At 42.9% G+C, this 17,352-nt stretch overlaps 1 protein-coding gene across 5 annotated transcripts; it reads right to left on the reverse strand.

Annotated features, from left to right (window-relative positions):
* Positions 1–344: 344 nt before the first annotated feature.
* Positions 345–17,344, reverse strand: LOC119353851 (MADS-box transcription factor 18-like). 5 transcript variants are annotated; one of them, XM_037620542.1, is made up of 8 exons: positions 17,071–17,344; positions 2,792–2,870; positions 2,550–2,614; positions 2,365–2,464; positions 2,217–2,258; positions 1,915–1,953; positions 1,644–1,839; positions 345–867 (listed from the first exon to the last, which is right to left on the reverse strand). In XM_037620542.1, exons 1-8 carry the CDS (start codon positions 17,253–17,255, stop codon positions 701–703), a joined length of 873 nt encoding a protein of 290 aa, XP_037476439.1. In that variant the 5' UTR covers positions 17,256–17,344; the 3' UTR covers positions 345–700. The 5 variants fall into 5 exon arrangements, with proteins under 5 accessions (XP_037476439.1, XP_037476440.1, XP_037476438.1 ...); XM_037620543.1 differs by having other exon boundaries at positions 1,644–1,776; positions 2,792–2,873; XM_037620541.1 differs by having other exon boundaries at positions 2,792–2,873; positions 17,071–17,340.
* Between the last annotated feature and the right edge of the window lie 8 nt (positions 17,345–17,352).

Raw genomic sequence — 17,352 nt, forward strand, 5'->3', positions numbered from 1 at the left:
AGAAAGTGGTTTCTCAGCAGAAAAAAAAACTGGCTGAAAGATAAAATCCAAGGTGCCAGTATAAAACACCTGTAGGGATTAGTGCTGGGCCAGCCCATGCCAGAGTACGTATGGGCGATTGACACATAAACGTCGCTACGGGCGAAGTATAGCAATTGCGTTTCTTATCTACTACCGAATCAAAATGACGGGGAACAAACAACCCCCAAAAAATGGTGCCTTGAAGCCAGGGTGAAACTTCCTGAGTTCAGTTAAATTGCTGAACACAAGAGATACAGCGCAAATTTTATCTCCAACAGAAGCTAAAACTTAATGAAGTGTCAGTACTCAGTCGTGGTCATGCATTTGCCAAAAGTTCAGTGCCCTGCTCTTTTTTTTAATAACAATGTAAAGAGAAGGCAGCGCCCTTTTGCTTTTTTTACAACGGATGGAATACAAAAACCGTCACAACACGTAAAAACATACCGCAACTCCATTAAAGGTTACACACGAAACTCCAACCACAAGATCGTGCTCATCGATAGGAGAAAAAATGGAACCGAAACGTGGAAACAAGTATCTTATAGTGCAGGAAAAGCTTAAGACAGGAAGACCCCATTCACCCAGCAGCAAAGACGCGTGGTCTTATTAGTGGCTACACCGGAAGCCATTGCCGGAGATGGACTGCACACCGGCGTCTAGCTTCCATAGTGGGCGCATGTCAGGCGCCATTCTCGCCTTCAGGTGGAGTCATATGAGGCTGTCGCCAGCCTTCATCTGTTGCTGACGGTGCGGAGCATCCACGCTGGTAGATTGCTGTTGTTTGCTTGTGCTGGAGACGGCTGAGGTTCTGGATTCCCCCCTCCTGATTCTCTAGATTGATATGGCCTGCATTTTGTAAGGAATGGCAGCGTACTTAAACAGACAGTGACTTTTCATCTAGGAACAGTGCTAGTAAATAATCGCTTATGTTAAATACATTGTCCAGCCTTGGTTTCCTGACAGGTTTAATAGTATCTAGCAAAATGGAACAAAGCTAGCTCATGCGTTTTACTGTTTCTTACGGAGAGCTATTTCCAGAAACGTTTAGCATCTAGCTTTTGATTTCAGCATGCGCTTATGTATCACGTGAACTGAACTCAATGAACTAACAGCCCTTGATTTAACCATTTCACCAAAATGAATTAAAATTGGAGATAGCTTATGCATAGTTCATGTTTTGCTCAAGTCCTCTACGAAGACAGTGGTACCATTAACTCATCATGGATCAAATCTAAGATTTGATGCTTTTGTGTCTCATTAATGCAGATTATTCTTTCAGTTGGAGGCAACGTTTCCATCAATAGCAAGGCGCCTGTGGTTGTGTGAATGTGAGCGTGTGTACATCTACGTTGTAATCGGTGTTTCAAAAGAAAGACATCCAAATACTTTGCCTGAAGAACAATGCACATTCTTATTTTATTTAGTGATACGTAAACGAGGAAAAAACGTAAATACAGTGGAACTAGGGATGCAAATTTGGATCCTTTAAGGTCTCCTGTGGCCCTCCCCAATTCAACCAAATGAACTAAAATTTCAGAAGTGTTGTAAATTCTGAAATTTTAGTTCATTTAGTTGAACCAAGGAGGGTCAGAGGCTACCTTAAAGATTTCAAATCTGCATACCTAAGTGGAAGCATAAGTACCCAATATTTGGAGGTGCCATGGAATCTTGGGCTGTCGCTGGTGTAGGTGACGGTGAGCTTGTTGTTGCTCCATTCAGCTGCTCCTGGTGATGAATATTTGTTGCTCCATTCAACTGCTCTTGGTGATGAATATTTGACAAAACGTTATTTTTCTCCTTTTCTGTCTCTACGAGGTGCTATGAAAAATAAAAAGAAGATTTTAGCCTCCGGCCTACACGGCTAGTCACCTTACAGTAAACAAGAAAATTTACCTTCTGCAGGACACCATTCTGATCTTTTAATGACTTCTCCTGCAAAGTATAAGACAGTGATTATAAATATTTGCTAACCTAGGTCTACTTAATATCTACAAATGATGAAGAAATAGATGTTTAACTATGATTAAAGCATGGGAAAACAAATGTTCGAATTCGAGTGGTTCTTTCTTCAAATGTTTCAGATGACGGTGTGTTTATAAAGGCGGGAGGCCAATGCGTCATATCAACAATACTCCTTGGTGGTCACTGTACACACGTAGGTAAACCACATAGGGAACTTAATGAGTGTAACATACCTTCTTTTGAAGCTCAGATATAGACTCAAAGAGAAGTTGATTCTGTAAAATGAAAAAGGCATGCTATTTCATAAGATTTCAGTTAAAAATTGGCAGATGAAAAGTAGCTCTGCACACCAATGGCAAAACATCAACACAATTGGTTCACCTTTCTTGACCTTATGTGCTTCAAAGAACTATCAAGCTGTTGTTCCAACTGTTGGAGTTCTTTTGTGGTGAGTGGGTCCAATTGTTCACCCAAGAGTTGCCTTGAGTTTGAAATAGACCAAACGCCAGTTAGCACTTAGCACCCATCATATAACCAGAATGAGAATGTTCCCAGAAATACAATACCTTTGACTCTTCTGGAGTGCATCGAGTTTTATCTTCAAACTTCCATATTCATCTCCCCAGTTTGCCTACAAAGAAAAAGAATATGAAGTACATATAATAAGTAAATTTAATTAGCTAAATGAACTAATCTCTTCACTGCATGAGCATAAATAGTTCCACAACAAGTAAGAATGTTACCACTTGGAAAGAGTGGTTAGCTATCTCAAAAACAATCGACAAAAAAAAGTAAGAATGTTATTTACCTGGTTTCCAATACTTGGATCCAGTACAGCTCTTTCTTCAAATGAGTAACGTTGGTAACGTTCAAGAATCACATCCATGCTACTGAATAAATGTCCCCAAATAAGGCCGTACATGCACAAAAAGGAAATTGAGGTCTTATATTAGAACCAAACTAATACTCATACATTATTTTCAAAATTACAACAGTGTAATAATCCTGTCCTGTGCTTGAAACTATTGAAATGACCAGGCCTAATGTGCTCCTTATTTGAGAGTGAAAAACAAACTGATCAGGGCCATTTTCTCATATTTTTTAAGTATAGCAAAATGCAATAGTATTTGTTTTTGAGCAAACCTTGTCGTTAAATATAGTTGCAAAGCAACTTGTGTGTCACATCCTGATGCATATCGTCATCACATGCACTGTGTGCGCAGAAAGCCAAGGATAGCACAGGAGAAAATTCGAAAGGTTTGTTTAGAATCGGACAACTTAGCGCATCTCTAGCCCTGCTTCCTCCAAATTTCTATAACGCCCAGAAAAAACTGCTTTCTTGGGAGCTAACACTATCTAGTCATTAATACAAAAACTTTTACTCCCAAAAGATTTAGTCATCCTAGGTGGTAATAAATCTTTAGAGACAATCACCTCAATGCATCGTCACTTAATATTGTTTCTAAGTGATGTTGTATTTAATTGGTTTATGGATCATATGTGCATTTTAATATTGTGGCCTAGTCGTAGAAATAATGAAAGAGAGAAACATAGGAAAAGAAGCCACACCTAATGAAAGCATTAATTACACTATGTAATGAAACGTGTTAAGAGCCCCTTCTCTTTCTTCTTTAATTGATGTGCCACATCAGCATTTTACGTATGAACTCGTGCTAAAAGATAAGTATTGGGAGCATCCTAACTCCTCGACCTAGCCCTTTACTGCTCAAATTTGACCAGGAAGCACGAGCTCCTCAAACCCTCTCTAAACAAAACCTTTTTGGCAGGCTAAAAAAATCAACCCCAACCACCGCCACGCAGCTCCCCCGAGGCGGCACCTCTGACCTCCCCGACGACTCGCCTTGTGCCTTCTCCCTACTCGCCGGAAGCCCCACTGCGGCCCTAGGTCCCGCCACCCGCCTCACCCCGACCCGAGCTCCATCCTTCCTGCGGCCACCATGCACCCATCAGAGGCTTCCACGTCTCCTTCCCCGCGTCGCCTACACCTGCCATCGTGGGCTCTGGCACCTCCATGTAGATCGATGGAGAGGTTGAAAGTTCATCTTGCTCCTCACTTGCGCACCCCGCTAGCCGCCGCGGCATTCTCCTCGCTCACGAAGTGTTTGACCAATTGTCCCAATGGTAAACTCTTCCTTTTTCCGTTTTTTCTTGGTTTGTGCACTAAATCTGATCATTGGAAAACTTTGTAGATGAAGGGGCTATTAGAAGGGTTTTTTCGGCATCCCGTCGTCCGAGGAAGAAGAAGAAGAGGGTAATGATTTTGAGATTGCATTGCCCGTGATCATTTGAGTGGAAGAGAGGAACAAGAAATGTGCTTCTCGGCCACCATCGCATCTATCGCAATACGGTAGATGCCCAAAGTTTTCAGGATTAATTTGCGAACAATCCCCCGTGTATCCGAACAAATCATTTAGGCAAACAATTACAAATGCACAAAGATCTTCGTGCACATTGCAAGAGCTGTGGAGGAGGAGGATCACTGGTTCACACTGAGAAGGGATGCAGTTGGATTAACCAGTGCAAGTCCTCTGATGGAAATGTATGTCAATAATTCGAGTGCTTGCATATGGAGTGGCAATTGACCTCGTTGATGAGTAGATTCACATTGGAGAATATACCATCCTCGAGAAAATGAAGGGATATCAAAAGTTGTGACGAGATCTTAGGAGGGCACCCACTGATGAAGACAATGTGAGGCTTCTGGCTATGGGTCAAGCAAGAGGGTGGACAGAGATGCTTGAGTCCTTTGGTTGCATGATTGGACATGGAAGAATTGTCCCGCTACATGGCATGGGCAGTTCAGAGGGTATTGCCATGATTCAACCGTCATGCTCAAAGCAGTTGTATTAGAGGATCTATGGATTTGGCATTCATACTTTGGAGTGCCTAGCTCACATAATGACCTCAGTGTCCTAAAGAGATCTCTATACGTGGCTTCTTGCCGGCCAACCTCCACCTTGTAACTATGTTGTCAATGGCCACCATTACAACCTTGCAGATGGCATCTACCCTCAAGGGATCACACTTGTGAGGATAATTCAAAGCCATAAAGGCAACATGATATCTCACATTGCAATGTGCCAAATAAGCCATGAGAAAGGATGTTGAGAGAGCTTTTGGTGTGTTGCAAGCTTGCTTTGCTATTGTCTGTGACCCTGTTGAGTATTGAGACCTAAAGATAATGTGGAAGATCATGACAACATGATAAATACAGATGAGGTCAACCAAGAAACTTTGACTACGATTACAATGGGCTACCAGTCCATCCAGAATATCAAGCCAACATGATCTAGAGATTCCTCATAGAGCATCACATGATGGAGAGGCGAGAAGCTCATGACCATCTCAGAGATGATCTTGTGGAGCACTTGTGGGAACTTCATAGTTCTTATTATTATGCTTTCATCATGTTTTATTTGGATTATTTCTTCATTTAGACCCTATATTGTGTTTGAATTTGAATGTTTAAATACGATGACAATGAATTTGAGTTCTTATTGAATTCTATGCATTAGAAACATCAAGGTACGAATTAATATGTTGTGAAAATGTAATTCAAACAGGATATATGCATGCAAAGGCATAGAAGAAATAGCAAAGAAAAAGTATAGAGAGTTAAGTTTATGGAAAGGACTTGGTGCAACCGAGTTTAAGCCCTCAAAGTTGCAGTAGTTAAGTTTGGGCAGGTGGTTTAGTGAGTTATGTTTTAGGAGAAGGGGTAGAGATGCTCTTAGTACATAGTAAACTCCATGAGGTGTCCTAAAAGTCTATCATTAAGTGTATGTTATTTCAAAGTCTTACATTCACTAGTAAATAGATATATTGAACTCATGCACCAACGAGTTCATTCTAAAGTCTGAATTGATGAAGAATGTTGGGCAATATATTTCAACACCCCCCCCCCCCTCACATTTGAGCTACTCCAGGCCTTAGACGTGGGATCTAAGTAGGTTACAACTATTTCATTTAATAGTACATTCTTCGGGTCTTGAACTGGAGACCTCTTGGCTCTAATACAATATTGAGTTCATGCACCAACCAGTTCATCCAAAGTCCAAACTAGTGGAGAAGGTTGGGTGATATATTTCAACAAAATAGAACATGTCCAACTGTTCATCCAAAACGGTTTTTAAGGTGGCATCCCACCATCTGGAATATGTAGGATTTCCCGAGTACTGAGTATATTGCAGTATGATTTTCATCGCAACAAACTATGCACTTTGTTTTTTCTCCCACGGTGGTCTCTTCGTCTTCCTCTCCCTTCCCTCTCTTAGCCTATCCAAGCTCCAGTACATGTGACAACAACAATGCGGTGGCACCTTCCTTTTGTCACCAAGATCCAAGAGATACTACAGTCACGTGCGATGTGCTTGTGCATTATATAAGCCAAGCATTGTTTAGTGACCTTAGCCCTGTCACATTCTCTCCTTATCTGAACAAGATGGTGGTGGTGGCCACCTCCCAGCCGTGCGTCAGCAGATCTCGGTGGGGGGGGGGGTGGACCAAATGCACTAATCCAATTGTGGTGCCCATCATCGCCTCCTCCATCTCCCTTTTGGGCATCGTCGGATCCTGTCCAAGGGGGGCAAGAAGGGCAAGGGGCCGACGCGGGCACGAGGGATAGAGGAGGGCGGGGCCGGTGTCTGCTCAAGACGATAGGAAGATGGTGATGCTAGCACCAACGTGGGAGTAGCTACGCTTTTATTGCAAGATGATTCACGGGTGGGAAAGTAGTCTCGCCACTGTTATTAGAGTGGAAGAGGTCGCTTATGGGGAGAGGATGAGACAAGGCTGGCATTAGCAACGGGAGCCCCCGTCCAATCATGGGTTGATTCAAGAGTGGGGCGGCAAACCCGTTTGCAATGTCGAAGCACATGGGCTTTCAACTGTTAGATGGAGTGGAGCGTGGAGTTGGCCATTTCTACCAGAGCCACCATGAAGACCTTGATCCCAACAGAGATCCCCAATCTATGACCTTGTATGGTTCTGGCCATCATGGGAATGATCTTGAATGTGAACCTGAACCCGAGCCATTGACCGTCGGTAACTTAGTTTTGTTACTAGTTAAATTCCATCACTACATGCCGTTGTGTTCCCGTCTATAGCCACTTCATTAATCTTGAAGCAAAAGATGATGATGGTCATTTCTAACATATAGCCACCACGATGACCCAGATCCCGAGCAACCTCTCGGAGTCTACTGAGGGATGACCTTGTATGGTTCTGGCCATCGTGTTATGGATCTTGAATGTGAACTGGCCTTCAGGCTGCTGATTGTGATCAACAACTTAGTTTTCTCGGTACTTAAAAATTAGATCACTATATGCCATTGTGTTCCCGTCAATAGCGAGCTGCCTATGTTGACTTCGTCAATCTGGAAGCTTCGGATCCTGTCCAAGGGGGGCAAGAAGGGCATGGGGCCGACGCGGGCACGAGGGATAGAGGAGGGCGGGGCCGGTGTCAGCTCAAGACGATAGGACCAAATGCACTAATCCAATTGTGGTGCCCATCATCGCCTCCTCCATCTCCCTTTTGGGCATCGTCGGATCCTGTCCAAGGGGGGCAAGAAGGGCATGGTGCCGACGCGGGCACGAGTGATAGAGGAGGGCGGTGCCGGTGTCTGCTCAAGACGATAGGAAGGTGGTGATGCTAGCACCGACGTGGGAGTAGCTACGCTTTTATTGCAAGATGATTCACGGGTGGGAAGGTAGTCTCGCCACTGTTATTAGAGTGGAAGAGGTCGCTTATGGGGAGAGGACGAGACAAGGCTGGCATTAGCAACGGGAGCCCCCGTCCAATCATGGGTTGATTCAAGAGTGGGGCGGCAAACCCGTTTGCAATGTCGAAGTACATGGGCTTTCAACTGTTAGATGGAGTGGAGCGTGAAGTTGGCCATTTCTACCAGAGCCACCATGAAGACCCTGATCCCAACAGAGATCCCCAATCTATGACCTTGTATGGTTCTAGCCATCATGGGAATGATCTTGAATGTGAACCTGAACCCGAGCCATTGACCGTCGGTAACTTAGTTTTGTTACTAGTTAAATTCCATCACTACATGCCGTTGTGTTCCCGTCTATAGCCACTTCATTAATCTTGAAGCAAAAGCTGATGATGGTCATTTCTAACATATAGCCACCACGATGACCCAGATCCCGAGCAACCTCTCGGAGTCTACCGAGGGATGACCTTGTATGGTTCTGGCCATCGTGTCATGGATCTTGAATGTGAACTGGCCTTCAGGCCGCTGGTTGTGATCAGCAACTTAGTTTTCTCGGTACTTAAAATTTAGATCACTATATGCCATTGTGTTCCCGTCAATAGCGAGCCGCCTGTGTTGACTTCGTCAATCTGGAAGCTTCGGACTTTGATCTTCTGTAGGCACTGTGTGATGGTGTGAGGGTGGTGGTGGTTGTTAAAGAGTATTAGTATTGATGTAGGTGTCAATATATAGTCTAGATGCCCTTCCTTGTAGCCCTAGTCTACTCTACTATATATTTGCGTTGTCCCTTGGACTATGTTTACAGATAAGTTGCTCTTCTCAAAGTGTTATGCATGTCTAGGTGTGTCTATGTTGTACTTGGTGTTTTTAAAAGGAAGTTTAATCACTATATGCTACTTTTTTATATTGTTAATTGCGCAATGATTTTGCTATTATAATTTTACTATAAGAAAAGATGTTACTATTAGTAATTTAATTTTGTTAGTAGGTAAATTCGACCAATACATGCTAAATTGTAATTTAATTTTATAACATAAGATGGTACATAATTTCTATAAGATAAGATGTCATCACTAGTACTTTAATTTATAACATAGATATTATGCTATAAGTAGTAAGACGATACTACATGTTATTTTCAACTAATTAAGATAATGATCCATTGTTTTTCTACTGTTAAACAACTAATTAATATAAGATGATATTGTTTTATTATTGTTAATTCAACTAATGTCATAATTTTATTTGTTACGGTTAGTAGTTGAATTCAACTAATTGAGATAAGATGTTATGTTGTTTTGTCTGCATTAGTGTAGTAGACACGAGAGGGTATTCCCCGGTCTTCTTTGTTTACGTTAAATTGTTAAGTATATATCCTACTACTTTTTTATCGTCTTATCGTCACTTATTTCCTATCATCTCATCTGCTAACTAAATATTTATCTCTCCCTTCTTCCAGCACCCATTTCCCGAACAAATCACTAGCCAGAAGTCTGAGTTTTGTTCTCTTGTCACTTCCCTTCTCACATTGCTAACCTGAATTGTTTTTAAGACATGTCACTTATTTCATTTAACTCCACCTATGTTGTCTCAATATAGCCGGTCCCAAGCCCGGGTAAAGAAGGCGGGTTGTGATAGGCTTGCCGAGCCAACGCAAAAACTCAGCCACTCTTATGGAGATGAAACCCAAAATATTTTCGTTGGGGTGTAACCCTCTCAGCGACGCGCAACATCGGAACCCGGATGTGGTGGCAAATGGGCAAGGGCCGGGCCGTCACCCCCCTGGTGGCACGCCGTATCTTGATCCGGATATGGTGGCAAGTGAGCGAGGATCGGGTCATCGCATCCTTAGTGGCGCACTACATCGGCGCCCGAATGTAGTGGAAAATGAGCAAGGGTCTTCGCATTTCACTCGACGAGTGCGAAGGGTAAGGAAGCTAGCCGAGCCTAGGAGGATTCGCTTAGGTAGCTGGAACGTAGGGTCTCTAACAGGGAAGCTTTGGGGGCTAGTTGATGCAGTGGTGAGGAGAGCTGTTGATATCCTTTGTGTCCAAGAAACCAAATGGAGGGGACAGAAGGCGAAGGAGGTGGAGGATACCAGCTTCAAGCTGTGGTACACGGGGACGGCTGCAAACAGAAAGGGCGTAGGCATCTTGATCAACTAGAGCCTCAAGTATGGAGTGGTAGACGTCAAGAGACGTGGGGACCGAATTATCCTGGTCAAGCTGGTAGTTGGGGACTTAGTTCTCAATGTTATCAGCGCTTATGCCCCGCAAGTAGGCCACAATAGAACACCAAGAGAGAGTTCTGGGAAGGCCTGGAAGACATGGTTAGGAGTGCACCGATTGGCGAGAAGCTCTTCATAGGAGGAGACCTCATGGCCACATGGGTACATCTAACACAGGTTTTGAAGGGGCGCATGGGGGCTTTGGCTATGGCATCAGGAATCAAGAAGGAGAAGATGTCTTAAGCTTTGCTCTAGCCTACGACATGATTGTAGCTAACACCCTCTTTAGAAAGAGAGAATCACATCTGGTGACTTTTAGTAGTGGCCAACACTCTAACCAGATCGATTTCATCCTCTCGAGAAGAGAAGATAGGTGTGCATGCCTAAACTATAAGGTGATACCTGGAGAGAGTGTTGTACCCCAGCATAAGCTGGTAGTTGCTGACTTCCACTTTCGGATTCGTGTCCACGGGATAAGCGTGCCAAAGTCGCTAGAACGAAGTGGTGGAAGCTCAGGGGGAGGTAGCTCAGGCATTCAAGGAGAGGGTCATTAAGGAGGGCCCTTGGGAGGAAGGAGGGGATGCAGACAATTTGTGGATGAAGATGGCGACTTGCATTCGTAAGGTGGCCTTGGAGGAGTTTGGAGTGTCTAGGGGAAGGAGAAGCGAAGATAAGGATACCTAGTGGTGGAATGATGATGTCCAGAAGGCGATTAAAGAGAAGAAAGATTGCTTCAGACGCCTATACCTGGATAGGAGTGCAGACAACATAGAGAAGTACAAGATGGTGAAGAAGGCAGCAAGGTGAGCTGTCAGTGAAGCAAGGGGTCGGGCATATGAGGACCTCTACCAATGGTTAGCCACGAAGGAAGGCAAAAGGGATATCTATAAGATGGCCAAGATCCAAGAGAGGAAGATAAGGGATATTGGCCAAGTCAAATGCATCAAGGACGGAGCAGACCAACTCCTGGTGAAGGACACGGAGATTAAGCATAGATGGCGGGAGTACTTCTACAAGTTGTTCAATGGGGAGAATGAGAGTTCTACCATTAAACTGGACGACTCCTTTGATGAGACCAGCATGCGTTTTGTGCGGCGAATCCAGGAGTCTGAGGTCAAGGAAGCTTTAAAAAAGGATGAAATCAGGCAAGGTGATGGGCCCTAATTGTATCCCCATTGGGGTGTGCAAAGGCCTCGGGGACATAGCGATAGTATGGCTAACCAAGCTTTCCAACCTTGGTTTTCGGGCAAACAAGATGCCAGAAGAATGTAGACGGAGTATATTAGTACCAATCTTCAAGAACAAGGGGGATGTTCAGAGTTGTACTAATTATCATGGAATTAAGCTGATGAGCCATACAATGAAGCTATGGAAGAGAGTCATTGAGCACCGCTTAAGAAGAATGACAAGCGTGACAAAAAATCAGTTTGGTTTCATGCCTGGGAGGTCGACCATGGAAGCCATTTTCTAGGTACAACTTATGGAGAGATTTAAGGAGCAAAAGAAGGACTTGCATATGGTGTTCATTGACTTGGAGAAGGCCTATGATAAGATACCGTGGAATGTCATGTGGTGGGCCTTGGAGAAATACAAAGTCCCAGCAAAGTACATTACCCTCATCAAGGACATGTACGATAATGTTGTGACAAGCGTTCAAACAAGTGATGTCGACACTGATGACTTCCCGATTAAGATAGGACTGCATCAGGGGTCAGGTTTGAGCCCTTATCGTTTTGCCTTGGTGATGGATGAGGTCACAAGGGATATACAAGGAGATATCCCATGGTGTATGCTCTTTGCGGATGATGTGGTGCTAGTTGACGATAGTCGGACGGGGGTAAATAAGAAGTTGTTATGGAGACAAACCTTGGACTCGAAAGGGTTTAGACTTAGTAGAACTGAAACCGAGTACATGATGTGTTGTTTCAGTACTACTAGGTGTGAGGAGGAGGTTAGCCTTGATGGGCAGGTGGTATCTCAGAAGGACACCTTTCGATGTTTGGGGTCAATGCTGTAGAAGGATGAGGGTATTGATGAAGATGTGAACCATCGAATCAAAGCCGGATGGATGAAGTGGCGCCAAGCTTCTAGCATTATCTATAACAAGAGAGCACCACAAAAGCTAAAAGACAAGTTCTACAAGACGGTGGTTCGACCCGCAATGTTGTATGGCGCTGAGTGTTGGCTGACTAAAAGGTGGCAATGTTCAACAGTTAGGTGTGGTGGAGATGCGTATGTTGAGATTGATGTGTGACCACACGAGGAAGGATCGAGTCAGGAATGATGAAATACGAGATAGAATTGGGGTAGCACCAATTGAGGAGAAGCTTGTCCAACATCTCTAAGATGGTTTGGGCATATTCAGCGCAGGCCTCCAGAACCTCCGGTGCATAGCGGACAGCTAAAGCGTACGGAGAATGTCAAGAGAGGGCGGGTAGACCGAATTTGACATGGGAGGAGTCCGTTAAGAGAGACCTAAGGATTGGAGTATCACCAAAGAACTAGCTATGGACAGGGGTGCGTGGAAGCTTGCTATCCATGTGCCAGAGCCATGAGTTGGTCGCGAGATCTTATGGGTTTCATCTCTAGTCTACCCCAACTTGTTTGGGACTAAAGGCTTTGTTGTTGTTGTTGTTGTTGTTGTTATTGTTGTTGTTGTTGTTGTTGTTGTCGTTGTCACTTATTTCACTTACACTATACAACGAGATTTGGTTACAATATGTTGTTTCATGCAATGGCTTTTGCAACATACTGAGCATTGACGTGACCAAGTAAGACTTTGTTTCGTTTCCCCCACCTATTTGTTTAGTTCAGACACTATCTAATCCTCTAAAACTTGTTATACACTTATATTCCGATAAATTGTATTTATGTCAACCTATATGTTCTCATTATTGTGTATATTTTGATTAGGCTTTTGTGCACACACAGCTGTAGTATCTTCCTCTATAGCGAGAGACAAAGAAGCATAGAGATAAGGGTAGTGGAGCTTACGGAGGGCCAACATATTCCTCACTCTATGTCTGCACCTCATCCTTCCAAAGTGCAAAGACAACGGCGTAAGCAAAAAGAAGCGACTTAATATTTTCCCCTTACTACGTTGTAATCTACACTTCATGATACAGATATATTATGCAGGATGTAAACCTAAGTACGTCCTACAACCGAGTGTAGTTACACCATCATCTCATATACTACCATCTGGTAGTGTGTGTGTGTATATATATATCATCTTGAGTATGTTCACAACTTCATATACTATTTCTAAGATACTATAACAGGAAATACACGAAAGATTGCAACTAAGCCTATGTGTTTAGTATATTTTTAAAATACATTAATATTGGTATGTAAAATGAGTATGCTAAAAGTATGGTACATATCATGTAAAGGGTCGAATATATACTACCCAATACATAATATGCATACATACTCTCTATTATGATAGATGGTATCTAGAACTAGCTAATTGCCCATGCGTTCCAATGGGGCATACATATGCAAGTGGTTCAACGCCAATCATGTCCGACATATATCTTACACCAATCATGTTCTAGATTTTGGTAAGATTTCATTTGATTCGAGTATGGGTAGAGGAAGGCAAGAAAGTTTTGATTTAATTGGGGTTTAGTAAGATTTGATTTGGTTTGATTTGGATATGGGTATGGGTATGGGTAGGGGAAGACAAGATTTTTTTTTTGATTAGTTAAGGTTTTGGTAAGATTTGATTTGTTTTGGTTGATTTAATGCAAGACGTGATTTTGGAAGGAGGAGAAGACGAAATAAACAGAACTATTACGGAATCCCCATTAATAGTAGAGATATATATGGATATTAAAAATATGATAGCTATATTATATGTTCGTTGTGATGAACTGATGTGAGCTATGTGATGTATGAAAATCATGTGTCTTTTTATACTGAAAGCGGTGCAAATTAGGGTGTGTTCAATCTGCTCTACACAACACACGATTAAGTAGAGTTGTGTGTGCACTAAGGTCCACAATGCACATGGTGATATAACGATGCTCGTTTGCTATGAGATAACACATCTCAATCGGCTCTTCGACACCACATGTTTGCGGTATGGTGGCACATCGCACACGCTAACGTTGTGCGATATCCATTTCACATATGCAACAAGCCAGTAGTGATTGGCCAAAGTTCGACATGTGATGAAGAGTTTTGCAACGTACGTGGAATCTGGTGTTATTGTAGCGAGGCATCGTTCGTCACCAACTAGCGGCATGGGTCACCTTGCACGGATGCGGTGGCGCCACGCTCTCCTAGATATAACACATACATGCGTTGGCTGCCACCACGCACGATTCCACTAAAGGGAAGGAGATGAGCAAGCAGAGAGAAGCCATCTTCCACCAGATGTTAGATTCTACATGTAGTACACCCAAGACAGGAACTCCTATGCTATTGTGACAACCTTGCAACGACGACTTGATGGACAACCTGCTCTTGCTGGCCTCAATTACTCCTTGACAAGGATACGACGATGATTATGGTGGAGCTGTGCAGTTGGTGAAGTCATGGTGACACGCATGTTGGAAAAAAATATTCACCTCCCAAGTAGATCTCATGTTGATATATTTTGACAACTTCTTTCCACACAAGTAGTTGCCAGGTTAATACTCACTTGCTAGTTAAGTTATTGGTAGGTTATGGCCACTTTGTTACAGGTTATTGAACACTATTCTCCATCCATCTCCATACATGTAAGACTTCAGTGATAATACTTCTATGACGATATGCTATTGTTTTTTGTCGGTGGCACTTGAATATTACTCTCTAATTCTGCATAACATCGTAATATCTAATCTAAAAACATATAAATTATTAACTAGCAGCCATACACTTTTATCATGGTAACTGTTTGCTGCTAACATGACAATAGCAGTAATTTAGCCTGGTAATCAATTGTGTAAAAAAAATCTAAACGTAATGTGTGGATTAAAACTAGCCCACGGGTCTCTTTCTATGCACAATTAGGAATGACTGTTTATGCACTAGTAAATTTGATTAACATAAAGTGGGGCATTGCTTTGTTCATACAACTAGCTAGCTAAGACCAACCATTTTGTACAAGGAGTGCAAATGGTTAGCCTTTAGCTAGGGTACACTCCTATTCCTTAGTTCATTCAAATGGAAAAAATTAGTTCATGAATGAACTAAGGAGTGTTGGAGGGTACCTCAAGCTCACCACTTTGCATCCCTAGTACAAATAAACAGCAATGTAGTTTGAAATGATTGTTAAGCAAAAATTTGTGCAAAGCACGGTTCAGAAATGCAAAAACAAGTGAATAGAAGTTATGAAGTGCTCCATACGAGTATAGCCTAACATTCGTGCCAGAAGGTTGCACTACCCTAGCTTCAAAACTATAACCTTAAATAAGTGAGAGCTACTAAATGGCTCCCGAGTTCACCTGCTCCCGCACATGAACAATAAAATCAAAATAAATATTCAAAAAATTCTGGAAATTTTTTTGCATGGAAGATGTTTTAGTGCGTGAGGTCCTTGTCAAATTTCAGCTCATTTGGGCATCTGAGCAGCTCTCAGAAAAAAAAACAAAGTTGGGGTCCATGAAAAAGTTTACTATTCGGGACCAATTTTTTTTTCTGAGAGCTGCTCGGATGTCCAAATGCGCTGAAATTTGGCACGGACCTCACACACTAAATATCCTCCACGCAAAAAATCAGATATTTTTTGAAATTTTTAGTATTTGTTTTGATTTTACTGTTCATCGGGATCAAATGAGCTCGGGAGCCGAAATGGATATTCGTAAGTAAGCGGCATATACTCCCGCGGAACAAGTAATCAGTAAATAAAAAAGGTAGTATACACTATACACACAAGTGATTTTGTGGTCTGTCTAACTATGAAATGATATACCACAAATGTTATATGTTTAGGCCTTAGAATAGTATATGCGGGTATTTTCAACCTTGAGTAAAAACGTTGAAAACTATATATTTGGGTTACCCTGCCATGTATATCTTTTTTAGGCAAATAACGGAGGGCGACCGTGGACATTTTCGAGGGGCAAACATTTACCTAACTCATAAAATATAAAGATGTCTAGACTGTTTAAGTCCAAAAATCTCAAACAAAGCATGTACGTTCAATTGGCCAGTTTCAGGTTTTGTGTAACGATTGTTCTCCTTCAAACTCCTTAAGATAGAAGACCACAATCTGTTAAAACAATCCAACACTACGATCAAATTTTCAACGACATAATCTCAGTGTTGGTATGGATAAAGAATACTGTAAAAAACCGAAACATCTGTCAAATAAGCTGATGGCCATGCACGCCAGCTAGAACTGACAAAAACCATTGGGTAATAAAATAGCTGGCTAATATCTGACGGACAGATGCTGAGGGGATGAGAACCGATATGTGTAGGCTTTGCTTTCCTATTAATTTGCTTCTACAGTAACCAAGCAGCTAGTTTCATATATATCTACTACTAGTATATATGCAATTAACATGATAGTGAAACATTAGCATCAGCATCATTGAATAGCAAACTTTAGTCCATTTAGGAAAACTTATACATCTGATGTGCAAGTCCTCCTCGCCGCTATTTCATGCCACTTAAAGTGGACTTAGTTTTTGGAACAGATTTCATCAGAAAAATCACCTTTATTGGTCCTAAAAATGGATAAGGGATTACTGAAGTACCATTCGCGCAATAGATGCTACAATTTATAGAGTAATCGATTAAGTACAGTAGAGTACGCATAATCACATGGTAGAACCTGTAGACAGTACGTACGTTAATTAATACTGGCAATCGAGTACGAGTAACTCTGAGATACTGGTCAATTGAACAACAATCGATTCTACGATCCAAACAAGGAGAACTAGATCACCCATCCGAGCAGAACCCACAAAAAATAGCACGAAATAATAAGCACGCACGCACCGAGCAACTCTCTCCCGCAACCAAATTTCCCCACCGGAACTATCGAACGAGGCAGCTACTCGTGGAGTGAATACAAAGCAGCCCCAATCAATCGTCTGGTTTCCAAAATCTTCAAATAGAGCTCGTAGGAAGGAGCGGAATGGGTGAGGAAGGAGGGGTAGCTGGGCGCGCGTGATATAACCTGTCCTGGCTGGAGTACTCGTATAGCTTGCCCTTGGTGGAGAAGACGATGAGCGCGACCTCGGCGTCGCAGAGCACGGAGATCTCGTGCGCCTTCTTCAGCAACCCGCTGCGGCGCTTGGAGAAGGTCACCTGCCGGTTTATCTTGTTCTCGATCCGCCGCAGCTGCACCGGCCCGCGCCCCATCTCCGGCCTGCCTCCAACCCGCCTCCCCCGGCTCCCTCACTCGGCGGCGGCGGCCCCTCCCTCCCCGGCTAGCTAGCTGCTACGGCGACGTGGGGAG

This window comes from Triticum dicoccoides, chromosome 2A (assembly GCF_002162155.2).
Source record: "Triticum dicoccoides isolate Atlit2015 ecotype Zavitan chromosome 2A, WEW_v2.0, whole genome shotgun sequence".
Lineage (NCBI taxonomy): Eukaryota > Viridiplantae > Streptophyta > Magnoliopsida > Poales > Poaceae > Triticum > Triticum dicoccoides.